This window comes from Neofelis nebulosa, chromosome 14 (genome assembly GCF_028018385.1).
Source record: "Neofelis nebulosa isolate mNeoNeb1 chromosome 14, mNeoNeb1.pri, whole genome shotgun sequence".
Taxonomy (NCBI): domain Eukaryota; kingdom Metazoa; phylum Chordata; class Mammalia; order Carnivora; family Felidae; genus Neofelis; species Neofelis nebulosa.
In genome coordinates this window covers 81,770,211-81,788,104 of record NC_080795.1, presented here as the reverse complement: position 1 = coordinate 81,788,104, position 17,894 = coordinate 81,770,211, and the positions used below count along the sequence as shown (strand labels likewise).

At 69.3% G+C, this 17,894-nt stretch overlaps 1 protein-coding gene across 13 annotated transcripts in view; it reads right to left on the bottom strand.

The window, feature by feature from the left end:
- Window positions 1-17,303, bottom strand: part of ADGRB1 (adhesion G protein-coupled receptor B1) — an 81,059-nt gene extending 63,756 nt beyond the window's left edge. For 3 of the 13 annotated variants that reach the window (XM_058699262.1, XM_058699263.1, XM_058699261.1), the window contains exons 1-2: window positions 16,638-17,303; window positions 2,837-3,803 (exon numbers count right to left, since the gene is read on the bottom strand). In XM_058699262.1, coding sequence (XP_058555245.1) covers window positions 2,837-3,608 — 772 coding nt within the window. In that variant the 5' untranslated portion in view covers window positions 3,609-3,803; window positions 16,638-17,303. Of the gene's footprint in view, window positions 1-2,836; window positions 3,804-8,643; window positions 8,747-16,147; window positions 16,165-16,637 lie in introns of those variants that run through there. The other 10 variants (XM_058699255.1, XM_058699259.1, XM_058699258.1 and 7 more) reach the window with 7 other exon arrangements.
- Window positions 17,304-17,894: the final 591 nt, after the last annotated feature.

Sequence of the window (17,894 nt, the reverse complement as noted above, 5' to 3'; positions counted from 1 at the left end):
GGCCCTGGGGCAGGAGGGTGCTTTGGTGGGCCTATCTGACCGGCTGCTAGAGGGAGCAACCTCGTTAATATGTGGATGCTTCCGGCACAGAGGAAACCCTCAAGACGTGGCTGCTGTTAACACTACTAAGATGATTTTTACTCCCAAGGTCCCAGAAGTATCAGGGCCCTCTGGATCCGGGGACAGGCACTGGGGTCCGAGCTATCTCTGGGCCTGTGTGACCACCGTCTGGCCCACCTTGCCCAGTGCAGAGGAGCCCTCCGCCGCCCCGTCCACGTGGCGGGCAGTCCCAGCCCACACACAGTCCACATCGCCTTCCACAAGACCGCCAGCCCCTGCCACGCAGCCCCCCCACGCTGAGCTTTGTCAAAAGCGCTGAAATGGGCCCTGTGCAGAGCCCGGCTCAAAACACACGCGTGCACTCACACCTTCCTACCGTCCTCTGAGCACCACCTCCCAACGTTCCCTTTCCCGGAATCTGTGTGCAAGCCCCCCACCCCCCGCCCCAAGCGCCCTCCTCCTCCTGTCTGCCTCTTTGCCCCCGAGCCCTCTGCCTCCCACCTAGTGATGAACCCGAGGCCCCGGCCGCATCGCTGCCGTCGTTTTGGCTTAGACGCACTTCCACCTAGGTGTCATTCCTCGTGCCATCCAGGAAGGATTAGTTTTGCTGTTTCTGTTTTAAAGACAAGGGGCCTGAGGGGCTGACAGCTGCTGGGATTGGCCCAGGACTCACAGCGTGCTCGGGTCAGGCTGACCCGGCCCTGTGCTCCAGGCCCCAGAGTGCCCCACTCAGATGCAGCCCCACCTGGGAGACCCCCGGGCATCCCACGCTGAAGTCCACTCTGACCTCTGGATCTTCCTCCCCACTGTGTCTCCACCCAGTGCTTCCCCAACCCGGCTGATGTCCTCATTCCTAGCTGGGAATCTGGGGGGTGGGGGTGGGGTATCTAGCCACCTCCTTCCCCAAATCCTGCTCCAATCCCCGCCCCCCGCCCCAGACCGGCGTCCTCCCACCCTGCTGCTGCCCTGCCCCACCCAGGCCAGCATCAGCTCCCTCCTGGGTGCCGGCCCGGCTGCCTCCCCGTCCCCGGCTCCCCCTGCCCAGTTCCAACGCTCTTCTGCATTTACAGCCTAGGACCATCAGCCTGTGTCACTCTTCTGCTTCAAGCCCCTCGATGCTAACAGAGACCAGCTCTTTTGCACAGGTGCCTGGCCCTGGGGCCGTCATACCCCATGTGGCACGACAGTCCTTCAGGGGGGAAATGGCCGCGGGGGGTGACCCGGCCCTCGCTGGTCCTCCCACCCCCCAAACCAGCCGCTGCCTGGCCGCTCTGCTCCTCCGGGTCCCCTGAGGACCACTCCCATCCTGCCACGCCTCAGAAGCTGCCCAAGCCAAGGTCACAGCGACCTACATTTGCCCAGCCCACGGATCAGCCCTTCCAGACTCCTACCCTACGGCTTTCTGCCGGATTCCTGAACACCCCGTCTGCCCCTGCCCCCAGGGGCTGTGCCTGCCTCCTCCTGAGGCCACTGGAGAGGCGCTGGCCTGCCCCCCTTCCCCTGCTCCTCTCCAGTTATGCTCACGGCTTCACGGAGGTTTCTGGAATCTACAGCCGGGACCATGATTGGAACCGTGTTCCAGGGTAACTGGCTTCCCCTGTAACCCCTTGGGGCTTCTTTTCTGCCTTTAAAGACTCTGTTCCGAGTAGGGCGTTGACCTCGTTGGCTAAGAGCCCTGGAGAACGTCACCCGGCCCCGCAGTGACCCACCCAGCGTGGAACACCCAGCCAGGCCTGGTCCCTGGACGCCCAGCACCTGTATTCTGCTGGCAGCCCCGAGGTCTGAGGTGGGCTGCCCCCTGCTGCTCCAGCCTCCCAGGGGCGCCCAGGAAACCCCCGGGCAGCCCGCCAGGGGTTCTCGACCACCAAGCGCACACAGGACTGACCTCCTGCCCACTGCCCACTGAGCCCCACCCACTTCCGTCCGCCTCGCCACGTCCTCCGCTCGGGCCCCATCTCTCCGAGGGCCGACAGTCACACAGGACGCCCCGACAGCTGTGCCGGGCACCCCAGCACCATCCACTTCCGGCCTCTGCCCTGCCCGTCCTGGGCCTTCACTGCCCTTCCCACCCCCACGGCGCTCACGTGCACCCCTCCCAGAATCTTGAACACGGTCCCCTGGTGCAGGTGACCCTGACCTCCAGGCGAAACAGAGGCTCCACCCCCACCCCCCCCCCGGGGACCCTTCCCCTGCGCTGTTTCCCAAGACGCCCTCCCCTGTTGCTGCCTGGCACCTTCCCCTCCCCCCGGCCGCAGCCTCACAACAGCGGGTCTTTGTGGTTGTTTTTTGTCACGGCGTGTCCCTGGAGCCTGGACACCTTGCGAGCGCGGTAACCAGCTGCTGGGTGAATGATGTGTGCCGCCGAAACGCACGCGATCCCCAAACCTCGTCCCCTGGCCGCAACTCCAAAGGGCCCACCCGGCCCAGGTCTCCACGCGGCCTGCAGCCCGAGGGGCCCCCGCAGACCCTGGCCACGGGCCTACTGGCCCAATAGCGTCGTCTGCCTGCCACAACGGGAGGCCCCTCCCCCAGCCAGGAGTTAAAGCTCCTTCATCCGCGGTTCGGTTCGGTCCTTCACTGACGCTCAGCACACACCTCCGGGGCCCGTGGCGAACACCTCAGGTCGCCTGCCCTCAGCGCTTGGCTTCCCCGGGGGGGGGGCTGCCCAGGGGCAGGTGGCCGGGGCAGCCCCCCCCCCCCCCCCCCCCCCACAGAGAGGACCCTCTCCCACCGCCCTCTGCCCAGAGAGCCAGCCCTCTCCCACCCGGCCACTCACCTGGCACGCCGTCCCCGCCCCGATCCTGGGTCAGGCTGGTGAGGCAGTTCTCGGGGCCACCGGCCACGCCGTCCCTCAGGCAGACGTCCCCTCGGGGGGTCAGGGAGCCAGAGGCAGGGTCGCCGGTGTCGCCGCCCAGGCAGGCACAGGGGGTCTGCATGATGCCGCAGGGGTGGGAGCTGCGGCTGCCGGCCAGACAGGCGTCCAGCCAGCGGCACAGCATCTGGCAGGCGGCCCGGCTGGGGTTGCGGTTGCCCACGACCAGGTACTCCACGGAGAAGTCGTCGCCGGGGCTCTGGGGCGCGGCCGGCAGCCCGGGGCCCGGCTCGCGGGGCGGCTGCTGGCGCAGCATCTGTAGGAACTGCTTGCTGGCCTGCAGGAAGGCCAGGGGCGCCGAGGGGTCGCAGAGCTGCAGCACCTCGTCGAAGCTCTCCACGCCCAGGTAGGTGCGGGTGGACTCCAGGAAGGAGTCGAACTGGTAGGCGCGGACGCGGCCGGGGCCGCCGCAGGGCGCGGGCGCCTTGGCCACCTTCATGTAGAGCGTGTAGCGCCGCGGGTCCGGGTTGCGCAGGGTCCAGGAGCAGCGCGAGGCGTTGGCCGGGAACACGGCGGCCGCCTGGAAGTACCCGAAGAACTTGCCCTGCACCAGCGTGGCGCACGGCTCGGCCCCGGGCCCCGCGGCCGCCCGCACCCAGCGCCCCAGCAACAGCAGCAGCAGCAGGGACGGGCAGAGGGGCCGGAGGGGCCCCGGGGCGGCGGCCTGGCCCCTCATCCTAGCTCGCGGGGCCGCCGGGGTTCCGCGGGCTGGGCAGGCAGGCGCAGGCCAGGCCTTGACATGCCAGGGTCCGGCGACGGCGGGGCTGGGCCGGCGGGAGCCGGGGGCGGGGGCTCCGAGTGGGGGCGGGAGAAGGCTCCGGACGACCTAAGGTTCAGGGCCCCGACGCTGGCCTGGGGCCCTCAGCAGCAGCTGGAAGAAGAGGAGAAGAGGGACCGTGTGAGGCCAAGCCCCCCCCCCCCACCCCCACCCCCACCCCGTCCCCCGCCCCCGCCCCGGGGAGGCTGGGACTCTGGGCACTGGGGGGCCGTGCCTGCAGCCCGCCAACGTGTCCGCCTGCAGGGGGACGGTGGCCTCCTCCTCCACCTGGCCTGAGCAGGGAGCGGTGGGCAGCCCCCGGGCCGGGCCCGCCCGGCTCAGACTGGCCCCTGCGGGTCCCGGGGCTGCCTGCTCGCTCACGTCATCATGGCCACGGCGGCCACTTGGCCCCTGGGCCTCTGTGTCTCTCCCTGGCCCTGTGGTGGGGGGGCTGGGCGCTCTCTCCTGGCCGTGTCCCTCATCGGTCTCCTCTCTCTGTGCCCTTCCTCCTCCCCAGTCCCTGCCAGTCAGGGAGGAGAGTGCAATCCTCACAGAAGGGGAAGGGGAGAGGTCATTCCGGCCATCCCCCAGCAGTGGGAGTGCAGACCCTGTGACAGTGTGACGGGGGTCACTGCCGCCTCTCAGGCAGTCTTCCTCCCCCTCTGGGACCCACTGGCCCCTGGGCCCGCGGCTCTAGGAAGGCAGGGCTGGGCATGGACTCACCCAGAACCGCACACCTCCAGGCCTCGGCCTATACTAACCCCTTCCCTCACCCCTTCTTTGTGAGGCTGGCACTGTGACCCACCCCTCCACTTCACGACGAGGACACCGGGGCTGAGAGGGTAAGTGGCTCGCAGGAGGTCTCAGTGAGAGGCGGGAAAACCCACACCTGAACCCCTTCACGGCCCCAGCCTTGTGCCGCTGGGTCCCCTCCCCTGCTCTGGGAGTGAAGGTGCCGGCGGTGTGTCGCCCCCTCACTCCTGGGGGAAGGGGACGCAGCTGCCAGCCCATTGGAGCAGGGACACAGCGGAGCCGCCCAGGGCTCAGAAAAGGATGATGCCCCTGCTGGACCTGCCACCATGTGGACCCCGGTGGGTTCCTTCTGCTTCTAGGCCTCACTTTCCCCAACCGTCCCTGGGCTCCTAGCTGGGCCAGGCGCCGGCCCCATGCAGCCGCTGAGCCGGTGGGTGAGGAAGACAGCAGCCCCCCCCCCCCCCCCCCCCCCGCCGCCAGCTGCTGGGCCTCCTGGTGCCCGTGGCCTCCACTATGCAGACCTTGCACATGACGGCCGCCTGCCCCCAGGGACTCGCCACTTGGTGGATCAGGGAGCTGGGCACAGGTGGCCTTGGGCCCTGAGAGGACTGGCAGCCCCTTCATGGCTATGTAGCCTTGGGCAGTCCTCACCCCCTAGCCTCAGTTTCCTCATCTGTATAATGGGGGAGAAGCCTCACGGTCTCAGCAAGAGAGTAAGGTCTAGACCTGGGGGTTTACCCATGTTTGGGGCAGGAGGCAAGGAGGAGGAGGGGAGAGGAGGCGAGAGTGAGGTTCTGGGTCACCAGGGGGAGCTGGGCCAAACCCGGCCCCCCAGGGCTCTTTAGTGGCAGACATTCAGGTGCCCTGAGGAGGGAATTCCCAAACTTCTCATCCTGGCACCTGTGGGCAGGGCTGAGCAGGCCGTGTGTTCCAAAACCTCATCTGAGCCCCACTTGCACCCCCCCCCCCCACCCAAGTCCCGGGCTGGGACCTAATGTGGAAGCCAGTCCCCGGCCCTGGGACAGACTCTCCCTAATGCCCAGAGGGTCCAGGGGACTTAGCCCCAGTCCCAGAACAATGTCGGCACTGATCCCAGCTTAATGCTCACCTTGCTGCGCCCCATCACTACCCCCAGGGGGCCTGCGTGGTCTGAAATGACCCACGTGAGGGCCCACGTCACCTGTGTCCCCTCTCCGGCCCGGACACTCTCTCGGGGCCTCGGGGGCAGGTAAGGGAGGCAGGCTGGTACAGGGGACGGTGGTGGAGAGGGAAGGGGGGACGCTCGGAAGAGGGGCTGGTTCTGGGGGACCTGGGGGGCCAGGAGCAGGTACAGGAGGTGACGTACACAAGCACCAACCACTGAGGGCCTGTGCCGGGCACGAGAAGTTCTCCAGGGCCTCAGCCAGCCCCTCTGGAGAACGGTCAGCCATGGGGCTGCGGGGGAGAGCACGGCCCCCCGCCTTCCGCGCCTCCAGGAGGACTCGGCATTCTGGTGAGCCCCGTCCTATGCCAGGCCGTCGCATCTGTACAGCAGCAACCCCAGGGGCACCTGTTAGAGCTCCATTCTGCAGATGGCGTATTTGGGACCACAGAGGAGCCGTGTCTTGGTGGGGGCTGGTAGGTGCTGAACGCCAGAGCCAGGATCCAAACCCAAGTCTGCCAGTCAGAGCTGGTGCCCTCTGCACCGCCCAGCACTGCCCTGGGGCGGGCAGAACCGGACCTAAGCCTGCTCCCGTCCCAGGCCACGCCGAGGTCCTCCTGGCATGTCTCCCGGCCAGCCCTCCTGGTCACTGGCTCACTCCACAACCGGAGCACCTGCCGGGGGCGGAGGCCCCCCTGCAGCGTCCCGCGTGGCAGGACAGAGGTGGCAGCTGGGTTAGAAGCAGGACAGCGCTCCAATCAGACGGGTCCCTAACGAGGGCAGCCCGGGCGGCCCATGGTGGGGGGAGTGGGCCTCGGGGGGAGGCAAGGGGGGCACGGTGGGGCAGGGGGTGGTCGTGGGGAGGGAGGGGGAAGATGCTCAGGAGATAGGACAGAGAGGCCCCAGTGGCCAGCTGGGGTATGGGATGTGGAGGGGACACTTCCGCCTGGACACTGAGGTGGCAAGTGCAGGGGTGAGTGTGCGGTAAGGGCAGGTCAGGGCAGAGCTCAGGGCCCTTTCAGGCGGCGGCGCCCCGAGACCGAGGCCCCGAAGCGGGCCTTCAACGGACTGCCAGGGCTGGAAGATGGCCTGGAAGTGTTCACCCATGGGGTTCTCAAACAGGGCTGCTGTGGAGCTCTGGGGCTCCAAAAGGGGGGACCCCAAGGGCCGTCAGGGAGCCAGGGCCAGGTGGGAAGCAGGAGGCGTCCTCTAGAACATCTCTGACTCGAACTGCTCCATCCACACCCTGGGCGTCGGGAAAGGCTCTGCCAGCCAGAGGGCTGTGCCGGCTATGAGGACACCGGCCTGGCCTCGCTTCTCCCGGCTGGGTCGCAGGGCAGAGCTGGGCAGGAGGCCCTGGCTGCCATTGTGGATGGCCCCTGCCCCTGCCAGTGCGCGCTGTCCCCCTGCCTCTCCACGCCCCGTCCCCAAGCGGCTCACAAGGCCTTTCTGGCCAGATGAGGCTCCTTTATCCTCATTAACTACCTAGCTGACCCCCAACGAGGCCTCGGATAAATGGCTCAGAGGCCCCTCCCCTCTGAGGCTCCTTGCACCAAGGCAGGCCCAGGAAGGCAGAGAGCCAGGCAGGCTTGGGGCACGCTGGTGTCAGGCCCCAGGTCACATAGCCATGGTGGAGGACAGGTCAAGTCCCTCCCAGGCCGGGGCAGTTGGTGCTGAGACAGGGTGGGGGCATACGGCGGGAGGGGGGGACCTGGCACTCGGGGTGGGGTCCTGGAGGGAGGGGACAGCATCTGGGAGGGGTCCTGGGACGAGTGGGGGTAGGGCCTGATCTGACTTCATTCCCGGGTCCCTCTGACCGCTGCGGGCGGGTGCAGGCAGGGAGAGCGGAGGATGTGGCCTGTGTGGGATCTGAGCGGCGGGGGGGGGGGGGGGGGGGGGGGGGGGGGAGCCAGGGTCTCAGAGACGACCAGGCTTCCAGGTTGGGCAAGTGAGCGATGGGCGGTGGGGGCCCTCACTGAGATGAGGGGCGGATGCGTGCACACACACGTGTGTGTGTGAATATGCGTGGCTACACGTGCACCTGCGCGCAGATGTTTCCCCGTATTCGTGAGCACACGCGTGACCGTGCGCACGCGTGTGCTTGCACAAGGACACACGGCAAGAAGAGAGCCGGGCTCGGTGTGTGCTCACTGGGACGTGAGGGGCCGTGGGGTGGACACCAGAGCTGGGACGGGAGGGCTTGCCGGAGGGGACCGTTTAGGGAGCGCCCCGTGGCCGGGCCAGAGCCCCGGCGGGCCCAAGGGCCTCTGAGAAGGAGGGCCGGGTGGGGTGGACGGCCGGTATCTCTGGCAGCACCTCCACTGTGTGTCCCTGGGCTGGCTCAGGCCCCCACCCCAGCCTCACCTGGCACCCGGGCCTCTGCTGGCCAAAAGCCAGGCGCTGGGGGTCTCTGGCCGTCCCCAGCGATGGGCTTTCGTGTGGCCACAGGTCACTCCTTTCCGTGAACGCTCACAGTCTCTCCCAGGGCACTGTCTCCTCCCCTGACACAGGCCACTTGTCCTCCGATCCCGGCCTGGGTCACTGAGGCTTTTGTTGCCCACTGCCCCCCTCAGGCTCCCAGGGACAGCGACGACTCACGCCCAAGCCCCCATGATTCCTGCGTGGGGGAAACTAACCAAACTGCCCTTGCTGCCAGAAAGTTCCTCCCGGTGTCCGGCCCCCACCCTGAGGCCCGCTTCAGCCCCGGCCCATCGTCGCAAGGCCTCCCAGAGGCCCGGGGGCTGGCCTCGGGATGGGGGCCAGGGAGCCCTGTGGGTGTCTGAGCAGGGTCGCAGGGTGGAGGCTGCTGGGACAGGAGGTGGGTGACCGTGCGGGTGAGGGACTGAGAGCGAGCCGGGCAGGGACGGGAAGCTGGGGGGTCAGCCGAGGAGGACCCCTAAGAGTGACCGCCAGTTCCTGAGTCCCGACCACAGGCTGGGACTGGCCTAAGCTCCACGGGAACCCCTTGTTGGATGTCACGGCCCCGTCATGAGGTAGGAGCAGAACCAAGCCCCCCGTGACGCTCACAGGGTCACCATCAGCCGAGGATCCTGCGCCCACCTGCCACACCGTCCCAGATGTCTCCCTGACGTGCAGGCCAGCGGTGACCCCGCCCCGACATCAGATGCCCTGGGTGCCTTGGTTTCCCCGCTCCCTCAGGCGCTGTGATTCTCCAGCCCCACTCCAGTCTGTCCGACCCTCCTCCCCAGGCTCAGCGCCCTCCCCCGCAAGGCCCGGTGCACACACGCAGACCCACCCCGGGCCCTGCCTCCACATCCCCTCCCCACCCACCCCAGGCCGCCAATGGCATCCCCAGATGCCAGCCACAAAAGGCACTCTGTTGTCCTGCCCGGCCCCCTGAACAGTGCCTGCCTGTGTGTCCTGGGAAAAGGCTGCACTGGGGGAGGGGTGGGGTGGGCGCCCTCAGCACCGAGGACAGCCCAGGGGCTGGCTGGCGGGCAGGGGCCGGGAGAGCAAGCAGATGAGGCCGTCCGGGGACGCGCAACCACCCCTGCCCACGCAGCCTGCCCTCCCTGCCCAGGGAGCCCAGGGAGCCCTACGGATCCCTCCCAGGCCGAGGCAGCCTGGGACCCAGGGGGCCGCGTGGGTTCTGGGAGTGGGCGGGGGGGGGGGGGGAGGCGTAGATCCAGGACAACCCAGGACGAGGGGCCTTTGTCCGTGAGCACAGACGCAGGTGGGGCGTGAGAACGTGGCTCCCCACCCCACAGTCACCTTGTGTTCGTGCTCCCGGCCTGTGCGGACCGGGCTCCCCTGAACCCCTCCGCTCACCTGCGGGGAGTCCCACGCCTGCCCCGAGGAGCCCCCAGGTCACTCGCACTCAGCAGAGAGGTAGGGGCAGAGCAGGGAGGTGCCACCACAGGGCCGCAGTTGGGGGGGGGGCGGCCCCGAGAGGCCCACCGCATCACCACGCCTTCTGGCCCGGCCCCTCGGGAAGCCCCCTTCCCTTGCGCCCTGCCTGGGCACAGGTGCCGTGGCGGGGAGTCTGCCCAAGAGAAGAGAGAAAGGCCCCCCCCGCCACCCGAAGGGCCGCTGCTGGGGGCTGGGAGGGGGGGGGGGCCCTGTGTGGCTCGGCCGCAGCCCCCCGCCCCGCAGCCCCACGAGGGCGAGGCGGTCTTCACCCTTATTTCACAAGGGAGGCTGGCGGACTCCCCGCACCAAGGGTAGCTCAGGAGCTGGGGCCTGGAGCTGGGGGCCAGCTCCCTGACGGGCCTTGTCACGCCTCCTCTTGCCCAGAATCCCATCACCCCAAAGCCCTCGCAGGCCTCGAAGCCGCGCTGGGCGCCAGGAGCTCCGCCCCCGTTCCTGGCCCGGCCCTGGCCTGGGGAGCGCTCGTCCTCCAGGACACCGAAGCGGCCTGCCCTCGAGGGCCTCACCGGCGCCTGCCGGGCCCTCCCCAGAGTGGGCGTGTCCTGCACCCGGAGCGCGCACGCACCCAGGCACGCAGGCGCAAGCGTGCAGTAGCATATGCGTGCACACAGCCAGCCTCTCCCGGAGACGGCCCTAAGCGGGGACGCGACGGCATAGGTCCCAGGGTGGGGGTGGGGGACTCTCACGAGGAGGGGGTGGCTGACTGTGCTCTCCTCTCAGGGTCGGCCGGCGTGGCGCCCCGGGGGGGGGGGGGGGAGCCGCTGAGCCCCGAGGCTGCCCTGGCCACCCGGCTGCGGGCCTGTGAGTGATGCCCCCATCCACACCCCACACCGGGATCTGTGCTCCCCGGGTCTCCAGAGGGAGGGGCTCGTCCGACGTCACCCGCCCAAGGTCGCATGGGAGAGGGCAAGGGGACAGCAGGAAGGTCGGAAGAGGTGGTCAGGAAGGGGCCCGGGGGCACACCTAGGCCCTGGGGCTGCTCTGTGCTGAGGCTCCAGGGCATCGCGGGCGGCCCGACTGGGTGGCCTCAGCAGAGTTCCTGACCGCTTGCGAGGGGGGGGGGGGCGGGGGTCGAGCAGCGACCGGCACTTAGCCCGCACCTGCTTCGTGGAATCGAGGTCCTCCGGCTCCCAAAGTCCCCTGTACCTGCTCCAGCAGCACAGCTGGGGCGGCAAGGCTGACCGTCCCATCCCAGTGCTCAGAGGAGCAAAGGCTCCCCCAGCTGGAGGCTGCACCCGGGGCCTCCCCCGACACCCACGGGGTGACCTCTCCCCTCTGTGGGGGGCAGCTGAGGAGAAGGACGGCCAGCGAGGGTGGGGCCGGGGCTCAAGGTCACAACCTCTGCCCACGGTCCCCCAACTCTGGAGGGAGGCGGGAGCAAGCAGACGCGGTGCCCCGCCCCCCCCCCCCCCCCCCCCCCCCCCCCCCCCGGCCCCGAGCAGGACCAGAGGACCAGGACGGTGGGGCCCACGGATGGACAGGCCTGGTGCTGAGGAGCGGGTGTGGGTGCAGGGCGGGAGCGTACCTACGTGTGCACACGGTGTAGGAGGGAGTTGCATGTCCCAGGACAAGTGGGGGGGGCTTTGTGCGGGTGAGGGAGCGTGTGCGTGTGGTGCGAGTGGACCGCGTGCAGGTGTGTGTGCGTGTGCAGGCGTGGGTGTGCGAGTGGACGTGCTGCTGTCCACAAAGGGCTTCTGGAGGCGCCACGTGTGAGGTGGGGCCCAGGGGCGGGTCCAGCTGGGGGCAGGGGCAGGGGCGGGGGAAGACGCTCTCTCCCGCCTGCTGATTCCCTCTCCTTTCCATTCAGGTCTTGCAGCCCTGGTCACATGCCTTTCCCGGGGCACCAGATGTCACCCCCCGGCCGGATCAGGTCCGTACCAAGTCCTGCCCTCGACAGCCCCGAGGCTGCCCTGCCTTCTGCAGTTCTAGGCTCTCTGGGGCACAGGGCGGCAAGGCTCCCAGCCCTGAGTCACCAAGTCTCAGAGAAGCGGCTGCTCCAAAGTCACCTTGCCACGCGGGAGGGAGGTTGGGGCCATCAACTCCCTTGCAGGCTCAAGCCTTAAAGGGGGGTGGGGGTGGGGGTGGACGGCGGCACAGGCTTCAGAGGGTGGGGCCTGGTGCTGTCTCCACAGCCCCCCCTTCTGGGTGGAGGTCAGTGATGAGACCAGGCCATCCCTGGGTGGCCCTGCCCACCAGCCCCCGGCGTCTCCGCCTCAGAGACCTTCAGCCCTGAGACAGCACCCCAAAATCGCAGCCAGCCCCGCAAAACTGCCTGGGCTGGGGCTCAACTCCGGTGCCTGCCCTGGAGCCTCTCCTGGCTTCTGGTGGTTGCTGGGGCCACAGAGATCGACGGGCTGGAAGACGGGCGGCAGGACCAGCACAAAGATAATGGAGGTGCCAAAGGTGATAACTGGGAGTGGGGGTGTGGGGGCGTAGGCGGCGGGGTGCCGGGGCATGGCGGGTGAGCCGGGTGCCCATGATGTACACTGAACACTTCCACTTGCCCATGCAAGACATATGCAGTTGTCCTGCCGAAGCACAGAGCGTTCTGGAAAGACAACAGGGAGTCACCAACGGGGTCACTCGGGGCAGAGGACCTGCGTTTGGGGGCAAGACGGAGACTCCTATTTGCTCCCTAGCCCTTGGTGCTTCTTTAATTACGAGGCAAGGGTCCCTACGGAGAAGGGGGACAGGGGAGGTGGGGCCGGAGCGGGACAGATGTGCCCCCGTAGCGCACTTTGTCCCTGAGCTCGTCTTTGCCTCCCCCTGCGAGCAGGACTGCGTCCCCCCGCCCCCCCCCCCCCCAGCTGAGAACACCGAGGCAGGGAGGCTCCTTAGCACCTGGTGTCAGAAGACCCGAGCCCAGGGGTCTGCATTCAGCAGACCCTCTGCGGGTCTTAGGGGCTCCTTGCCAAGACCTGTCCCCTGCAGGGAGGGACTCAGGCTCCATCCCCGGCGACTGTGCGACTGAAACCTTTTCCCCACAGTCGAGCAACACAGTGGGGCCCAGAGTCCAGGGCGTTCTGTGTGCTTGTCTTTATGGGATCCGTGCACCCTGACGATGACGTGGGGGGTCTCGGGTGGGTCAGGGAGGTGGGCATTTTGTCACGATGGCTGCAGTCTGCAGTGCAGCTGTGGGCACCTGGCGTGAATAGGCGTGTTCTGCCTCCTGTAACCCCGCTGCCCGCAGGGGGCCCCCGCCGTTGGTCGGGCCAAGTCACCACCCCTATTTAAGATCCCCTCGGTACTCCCCCAGCTTCCGGGACACGGCCCAAGGCCTCCAGGGCTCAGGTCTGGCCCGCCTCCCCCTGCAGCCCCTGTCCTGCCATTCACCCTCCTTTCCAAGTCCCGTCCGTTCCTCGCAGCTGTCCTGTCGCCTGCCACAGGGCCTTTGCGTGGCTGTTCCCTCCCCTTCACCACCACCCACCCACCCCTTCTGTGGGTCCCCATTAGCCCGCCGCTTCCTTGCAGCAGCCTCCGTGGGAGCCCCACATCTGGACGCCTGCAGGCTTCTCCTTATCCTCCACCCTCTAGAGCTGATTCACAGAGCTTGTCAGAGCCTTTTCACTCCCAGATTCCCGTCAGCCCTCATCCTGCGGGGGGGGGGGGGGGGACCGTGCCCTCCTCACGGCCCTCACTGCACCCCCAGTGCAAGGGTACACACGCGGGCACCCACACGTTTAGTGTATGTGTGCACGAGGGCCCCCGGGCCATGCGTGTTTACCCAGCAACCACGGCTCTGCCCTATGGCGCAGCTGCAGCCAGGGAGGCCGGAGGCGGGAGGGTTCCAGAGGACAATGGGAGAGTGTGGGTTCGCCGGCACAAATGGGGTTACCGAACCCCTCCAGGTGCGGGGTCTTCACGACAGAGCTTTAGTCTCCGGCCCAGCTCTTGCGCACGGAGCCGACCCGGCGCCCGCCCAAGGGTAAAACGCGGCTCACTTCAACACTGCCATCCGGGCTCACATTCACGGCAGACCCGCACCGCGCCACGCACACAGATGTGACAGTTTGCATGCCTGCACACACATGCGGGCAGCGTGCACGGCGCACATGGACACAAACACGCTCGCCCGTGGCCGCGCACCGTGCGCCGGGGCACGGGGGCCGGGCGAGCCGGGAAGAGCCAGGTGACAGGGCCGGCCCGAGACGCCAGCGAGCGGCCCCGGCGGGCGGGCGGGCGGCGGGGCGCCCGGCGGGAGGGCGGGGCGGCCGGGGGCTGCCCAGGATGGGGCGGGCGCGGGCGGGCGCGGAGGAGACGGAAGGGGCGGGCAGGCCGGCGGGCGGGCGCGGGCGCCCTCTCCCGGCCGTCCGGGGCAGCGCGCCGCCCTCTGCCACCGCCACCGCAGCCCCGCGCCGGCCGCCCGGGCCCCGGCCGCGAGTTTGTCCCCAGGGGGCGGGCTCGGGTCCCCGGACCCGCTCCGGGAGGCGGGGCCGGCCAGGGGACGAAGGCGCCGCGCGAGTCGGCCCGCGCGCGGCCGCTCGCCCGGGGCCGCCTGCCGGCGAGGCCTCGCAGCCGAGTGTCCGCAGGCGCCCCGCTGCCTCGGGACCCGGCCGGCCCGGACGCCGCAGCCCCAGCACGCTGCGGGCCCAGCGCGTCGGATCGCGGGACGAGCACCAGGGGCCTCGGCTGGAAGGCTCCGAGAGCACAATCCGCGCTCCCATTGCACGGACGCGGCCGCCGAGGCCCGCGGCGGGCCGGGGCCCGCGGACAGGGGAAGGGACTTGGAGGGCTCGGCAACTTAGCCGTGTCTCCTCCCCGCCCGGGGTCGGCGGAGTGCGGCGTGAGGCCGAGGGCAGCGAACCGCCCGGTGTCCGCCCCCGCGCGGGAGCGCGGCGGGGACAAGCGCCCTTCTCCGGGATGCGAGGCAGAGAACGCCCCGCTCGAGCCCCCAGCGCCGTGCCCGCCCGCGGAGCCGCGCGCCGCCGGGGCGCATTCCCGCCGGCCTCGGGCTCGGCCCCCCGGCCGCCCGGGCTCCGCGGCTCGCGGGCCGTCCCCCGCCCCCCAGATGCACGCGCAACAAGTCTGAAAGCAGCGCGGAGGAGCAGCGAGCGAGCCGGGGAGGAAGGCGGCGGGCTCGGCGCGGGGCGCTCCGGGATCCCCGAACGCGCGCAACGTCCGCCTCCAGGGACCGGGCGCGGGTGGCGGGTGCTCGGGTGACTCGGCGGGCGGCCCACGTCCCCTCCCTGAGCTGCGACTCTGCGCGGGCGGGGGCGCGCCCAGAGCCCCCGCCCCCTCCTTCGGCGGCGTGACCTTGCTCGGGTACTCAAAGCCGGACCCGGCGGCACCCGGCGTCCGGGCGCAGAGTTTCTCCATCGCCCGCGGTCGGGGAGGGAGCGGCTCCCTCCCTCGACCTCCTTCGCCGCCTCCTCGGCTGCGGGGGTCGCCGGGGAATGGAAGTCTTCAGGGTTCTAGGAGACGCCATGGCCGCTGCTCCAGACCCCAAAAACCATATATCACCTCCCGGATGCGACAAGGGACCCCAGGCTCCGGTTCCCCCCCTCCCCCCACCCCACTCCACCGCCCGCGCGGGCGCTGCTCAGAGGGGGTGTGTGTTTGTGTCTGTGGGGGAGGGCACCAACGGTCTCCTTGGGTCCCGAGGGTGGGGTGGGAGAGCAGACCTCCGGGCCACCTCCCCAACACGTCCGCCGAGAGGCTCTTCTGGGGCGGGGGTGCGCGCCCCCTGCCCTCCCACGCGCCTTCACGCCTTTCAACTCCTCCCGAGTTGCAGCTAAGGAACCCCTGCCCCGGACCCGGGGGAACCGGGCGTGATGGGGAGTGCGCCGCGGGGAAGGGTGCTAGGGTGGGGTGGGTTAGGGCTCGTCAGGTCCCAGCCTGGGTCCTCGCGCTCCAAGAAACTTGGAAGCCCAAAATAAAAGTGGGAAGGGTAAGGTGCCCAGCGGGCCGGGGCCTGGCTGCCAGGCTGGGCTCTCTCTCTGAGCTGCCTGGGAAGTGACCCAGCAGGAGTCGCTGGGGCTCGGCGGAGGGACCCGGGCTCAGAGCCGCAGCCTCGGACTCGTCCTCCCGGCCGCCTGGCTCCCGGCGATTCTCACCTTCGTCGTCCCCTCCCAGACAGGCCCGAGTCGCGGGTTGCCCGGCCCAGGGGGCCACAGGGACCCAGGAGAGGGTGTCTGGCTGGGCCCGGCGCCCCCAACCTCCCCAGGAGGGGGCAATGCTCATTCCTCGAGGCAGCTACGCGCGGCTCCCAGAGAGAGCAGCCGCGGCGGAGGGCCGGCGGCCTCTGTTCGCTGGGGATGGGGACCGACCGAGGAGTGCCGGGTGCCTCGCCTCGCTGCCTCGCAGGGAGAGGGCGCAGGGCAGACCCAAAGTTCGAAGCGGCTTATCCGCGCGGCCTGTCCGAGCGAGTGGAAAAGAAGAGGAGAACGGAAAGAGCCAGGTCGTTTGTGTGTGTTGGGGGGGGGGGAGGTGGTGGGGTGGTGGGGGGCACTAGGGTAGTCCTCCGCCGCTTTGGGATGCGGGGAGAGAGCCTCCAGGGGTCTCCAAAGCCAGTACCGGTCTAAGGGTGAGGGCTGAGGGGGAGCCTGAAGGCTTCTGGCGGCAGCCCCGGGGGCTCTGCGTGGGGGGAGGACACCTCGGGCCCCTACACTGTCTGTAGGGGGCTCTGAGGGTGGTGAAGGGAAGGAGGGACACACGGGGGTGTCTCTCCTCAACCTACCTGGGTCTATGTGTGGCCTTAGGGGTCACATCTGGGTCCCCAAGACCCCTGCCAGCATCTGTCTGTGTCGGGGACACAACGGGAACGCCTTCTCCAGCCTGCCCCGGGTCTGTGCATGTGACGGGGAGGGATGCCTTCCCCAGCCCAGCCTGCCAGGCTGGCCAGGCTGCGTGTGTGGACTGGGGGGAGGTGAGCAAAGCCAAGGAGCCTCTACTACGTCCAGGGTCGCCCCCTCCTCAGCCCGCCGGGTGCGGGCACGCAGAGACCTGCCAGATTCCCTGGTTGCCGCTGGAGGAGGCAGGGGGCTGGGGGGGGGGGGCGTCCAAAGTCCCGAGCTCCGAGCGCAAACCTCGGAGCTGCGAAGCCCCAAACGGCGAAGTTAGGAAGTCCGGGCGCCCGCCCCTCCCCCGACCCCCTCCCACCCTCGCCGCGCCCCCGGCCCCCGGCCCCCGGCCCCCGGCCCCCGGTCCCCGGCCGGAGTCTTCCTTACCTTCCCCAGCAGCAGCGGCACCGCCGGCGAAGACTTGATCCGGCGAGTTGCAAATCCCCAGGAGCGCCCCGCGTCGCCGGCGGCCGAGCCGGGCGCCCGACCCGAGGGGGGGGGCGGGCTCCTCCTGCCGCCGCCGCCCCCGGACCGCTCCAGGCCTAGCCGGACGCACCCCGGGGTGCCCCCGCCGGCGCACGCAGGCCCCCTCCCCTCCCCCCCGCCTGCTGGAGCCCCCCGGGCGCCGGGGGGTCCGGATGCCCGGGCTGCAGGCGATGCGGGGCGCGCGGGCCCGGGCCCGGCCAGGACGCGGCGCGGCCGCCTGTGCTCCCGGCTCGCCGGCTCCGCGCTCGCTCCGCCGGGGCCGCCGCCAACGCCGCGCCCGCCGCCGCCGCCGCCTGCGCCCGCCGCTCCCTCTCCGGCCGCCGCCGCTCCGCTCCTCTCGCCTGCCCCGCTCTTCTCGCCTTTTTTCCCCTTCCTGAGGGGGGGGCGAGCCGAGCCGAGCCGGGGGCGGGGCGGCGAGGGGAGGAGGAGGAGGAGGCCGAGGACGGGGAGAAGGAGGAGGAGAGAGGCGAGCCGCTTCCCCCCACCGGGCTGCCGGCGCTCCCCAATCTCTTGCTCTCTGAAACTGGATCCCGAATCGGGAGCCAGAGACTGCATTACGGATTACATCAGGCTTTATAGAGCTTCCAGATCACACATTAGAGGGGAGCGCGAGCGGGGGGCGGGGTGTGGGGGAGGGGAGAGAGATAAGGGGGGGGTACGGATAAAATGCACACACGCGCGCACACCGAGGAAAGCCCAGCTCCTGCCCCAGGCAGAAGGAACGCCAAGAGTTGGGTCTCTGCTCTCTGTCTCTTCCAGGAGCCGAGGAGTGGCTAGTCACCGCCTGGTTGGTGGGTGGATGGATGGATGGATGGATGGATGAATGATGGGTGGGTGGATGGCTGGGCGGGTAAGTGGATGGATGGATGGATGGATGGATGGATGGATAGATGGGTGGATGGATGGATGAATGGGTGGATGGATGGGTGGGGGTAGGGTAAGTGAATGAATGCATGACTGGGTAGGTGGGTGGATGGAGGGGTGAGAGGGTGGATGGGTGGGTGTAAGGTAAGGGAATGGATGTGTGGGTGGGTGGATGATGGATGGATGGATGGTTCAATGGTTGGATGGGTGAGTGGATGGGCGGATGGACAGAGGACATATAGGTGGAGGGAAGTTGTAGGGGCTTGTGCATAGACAATACAGGCACATGGAAGG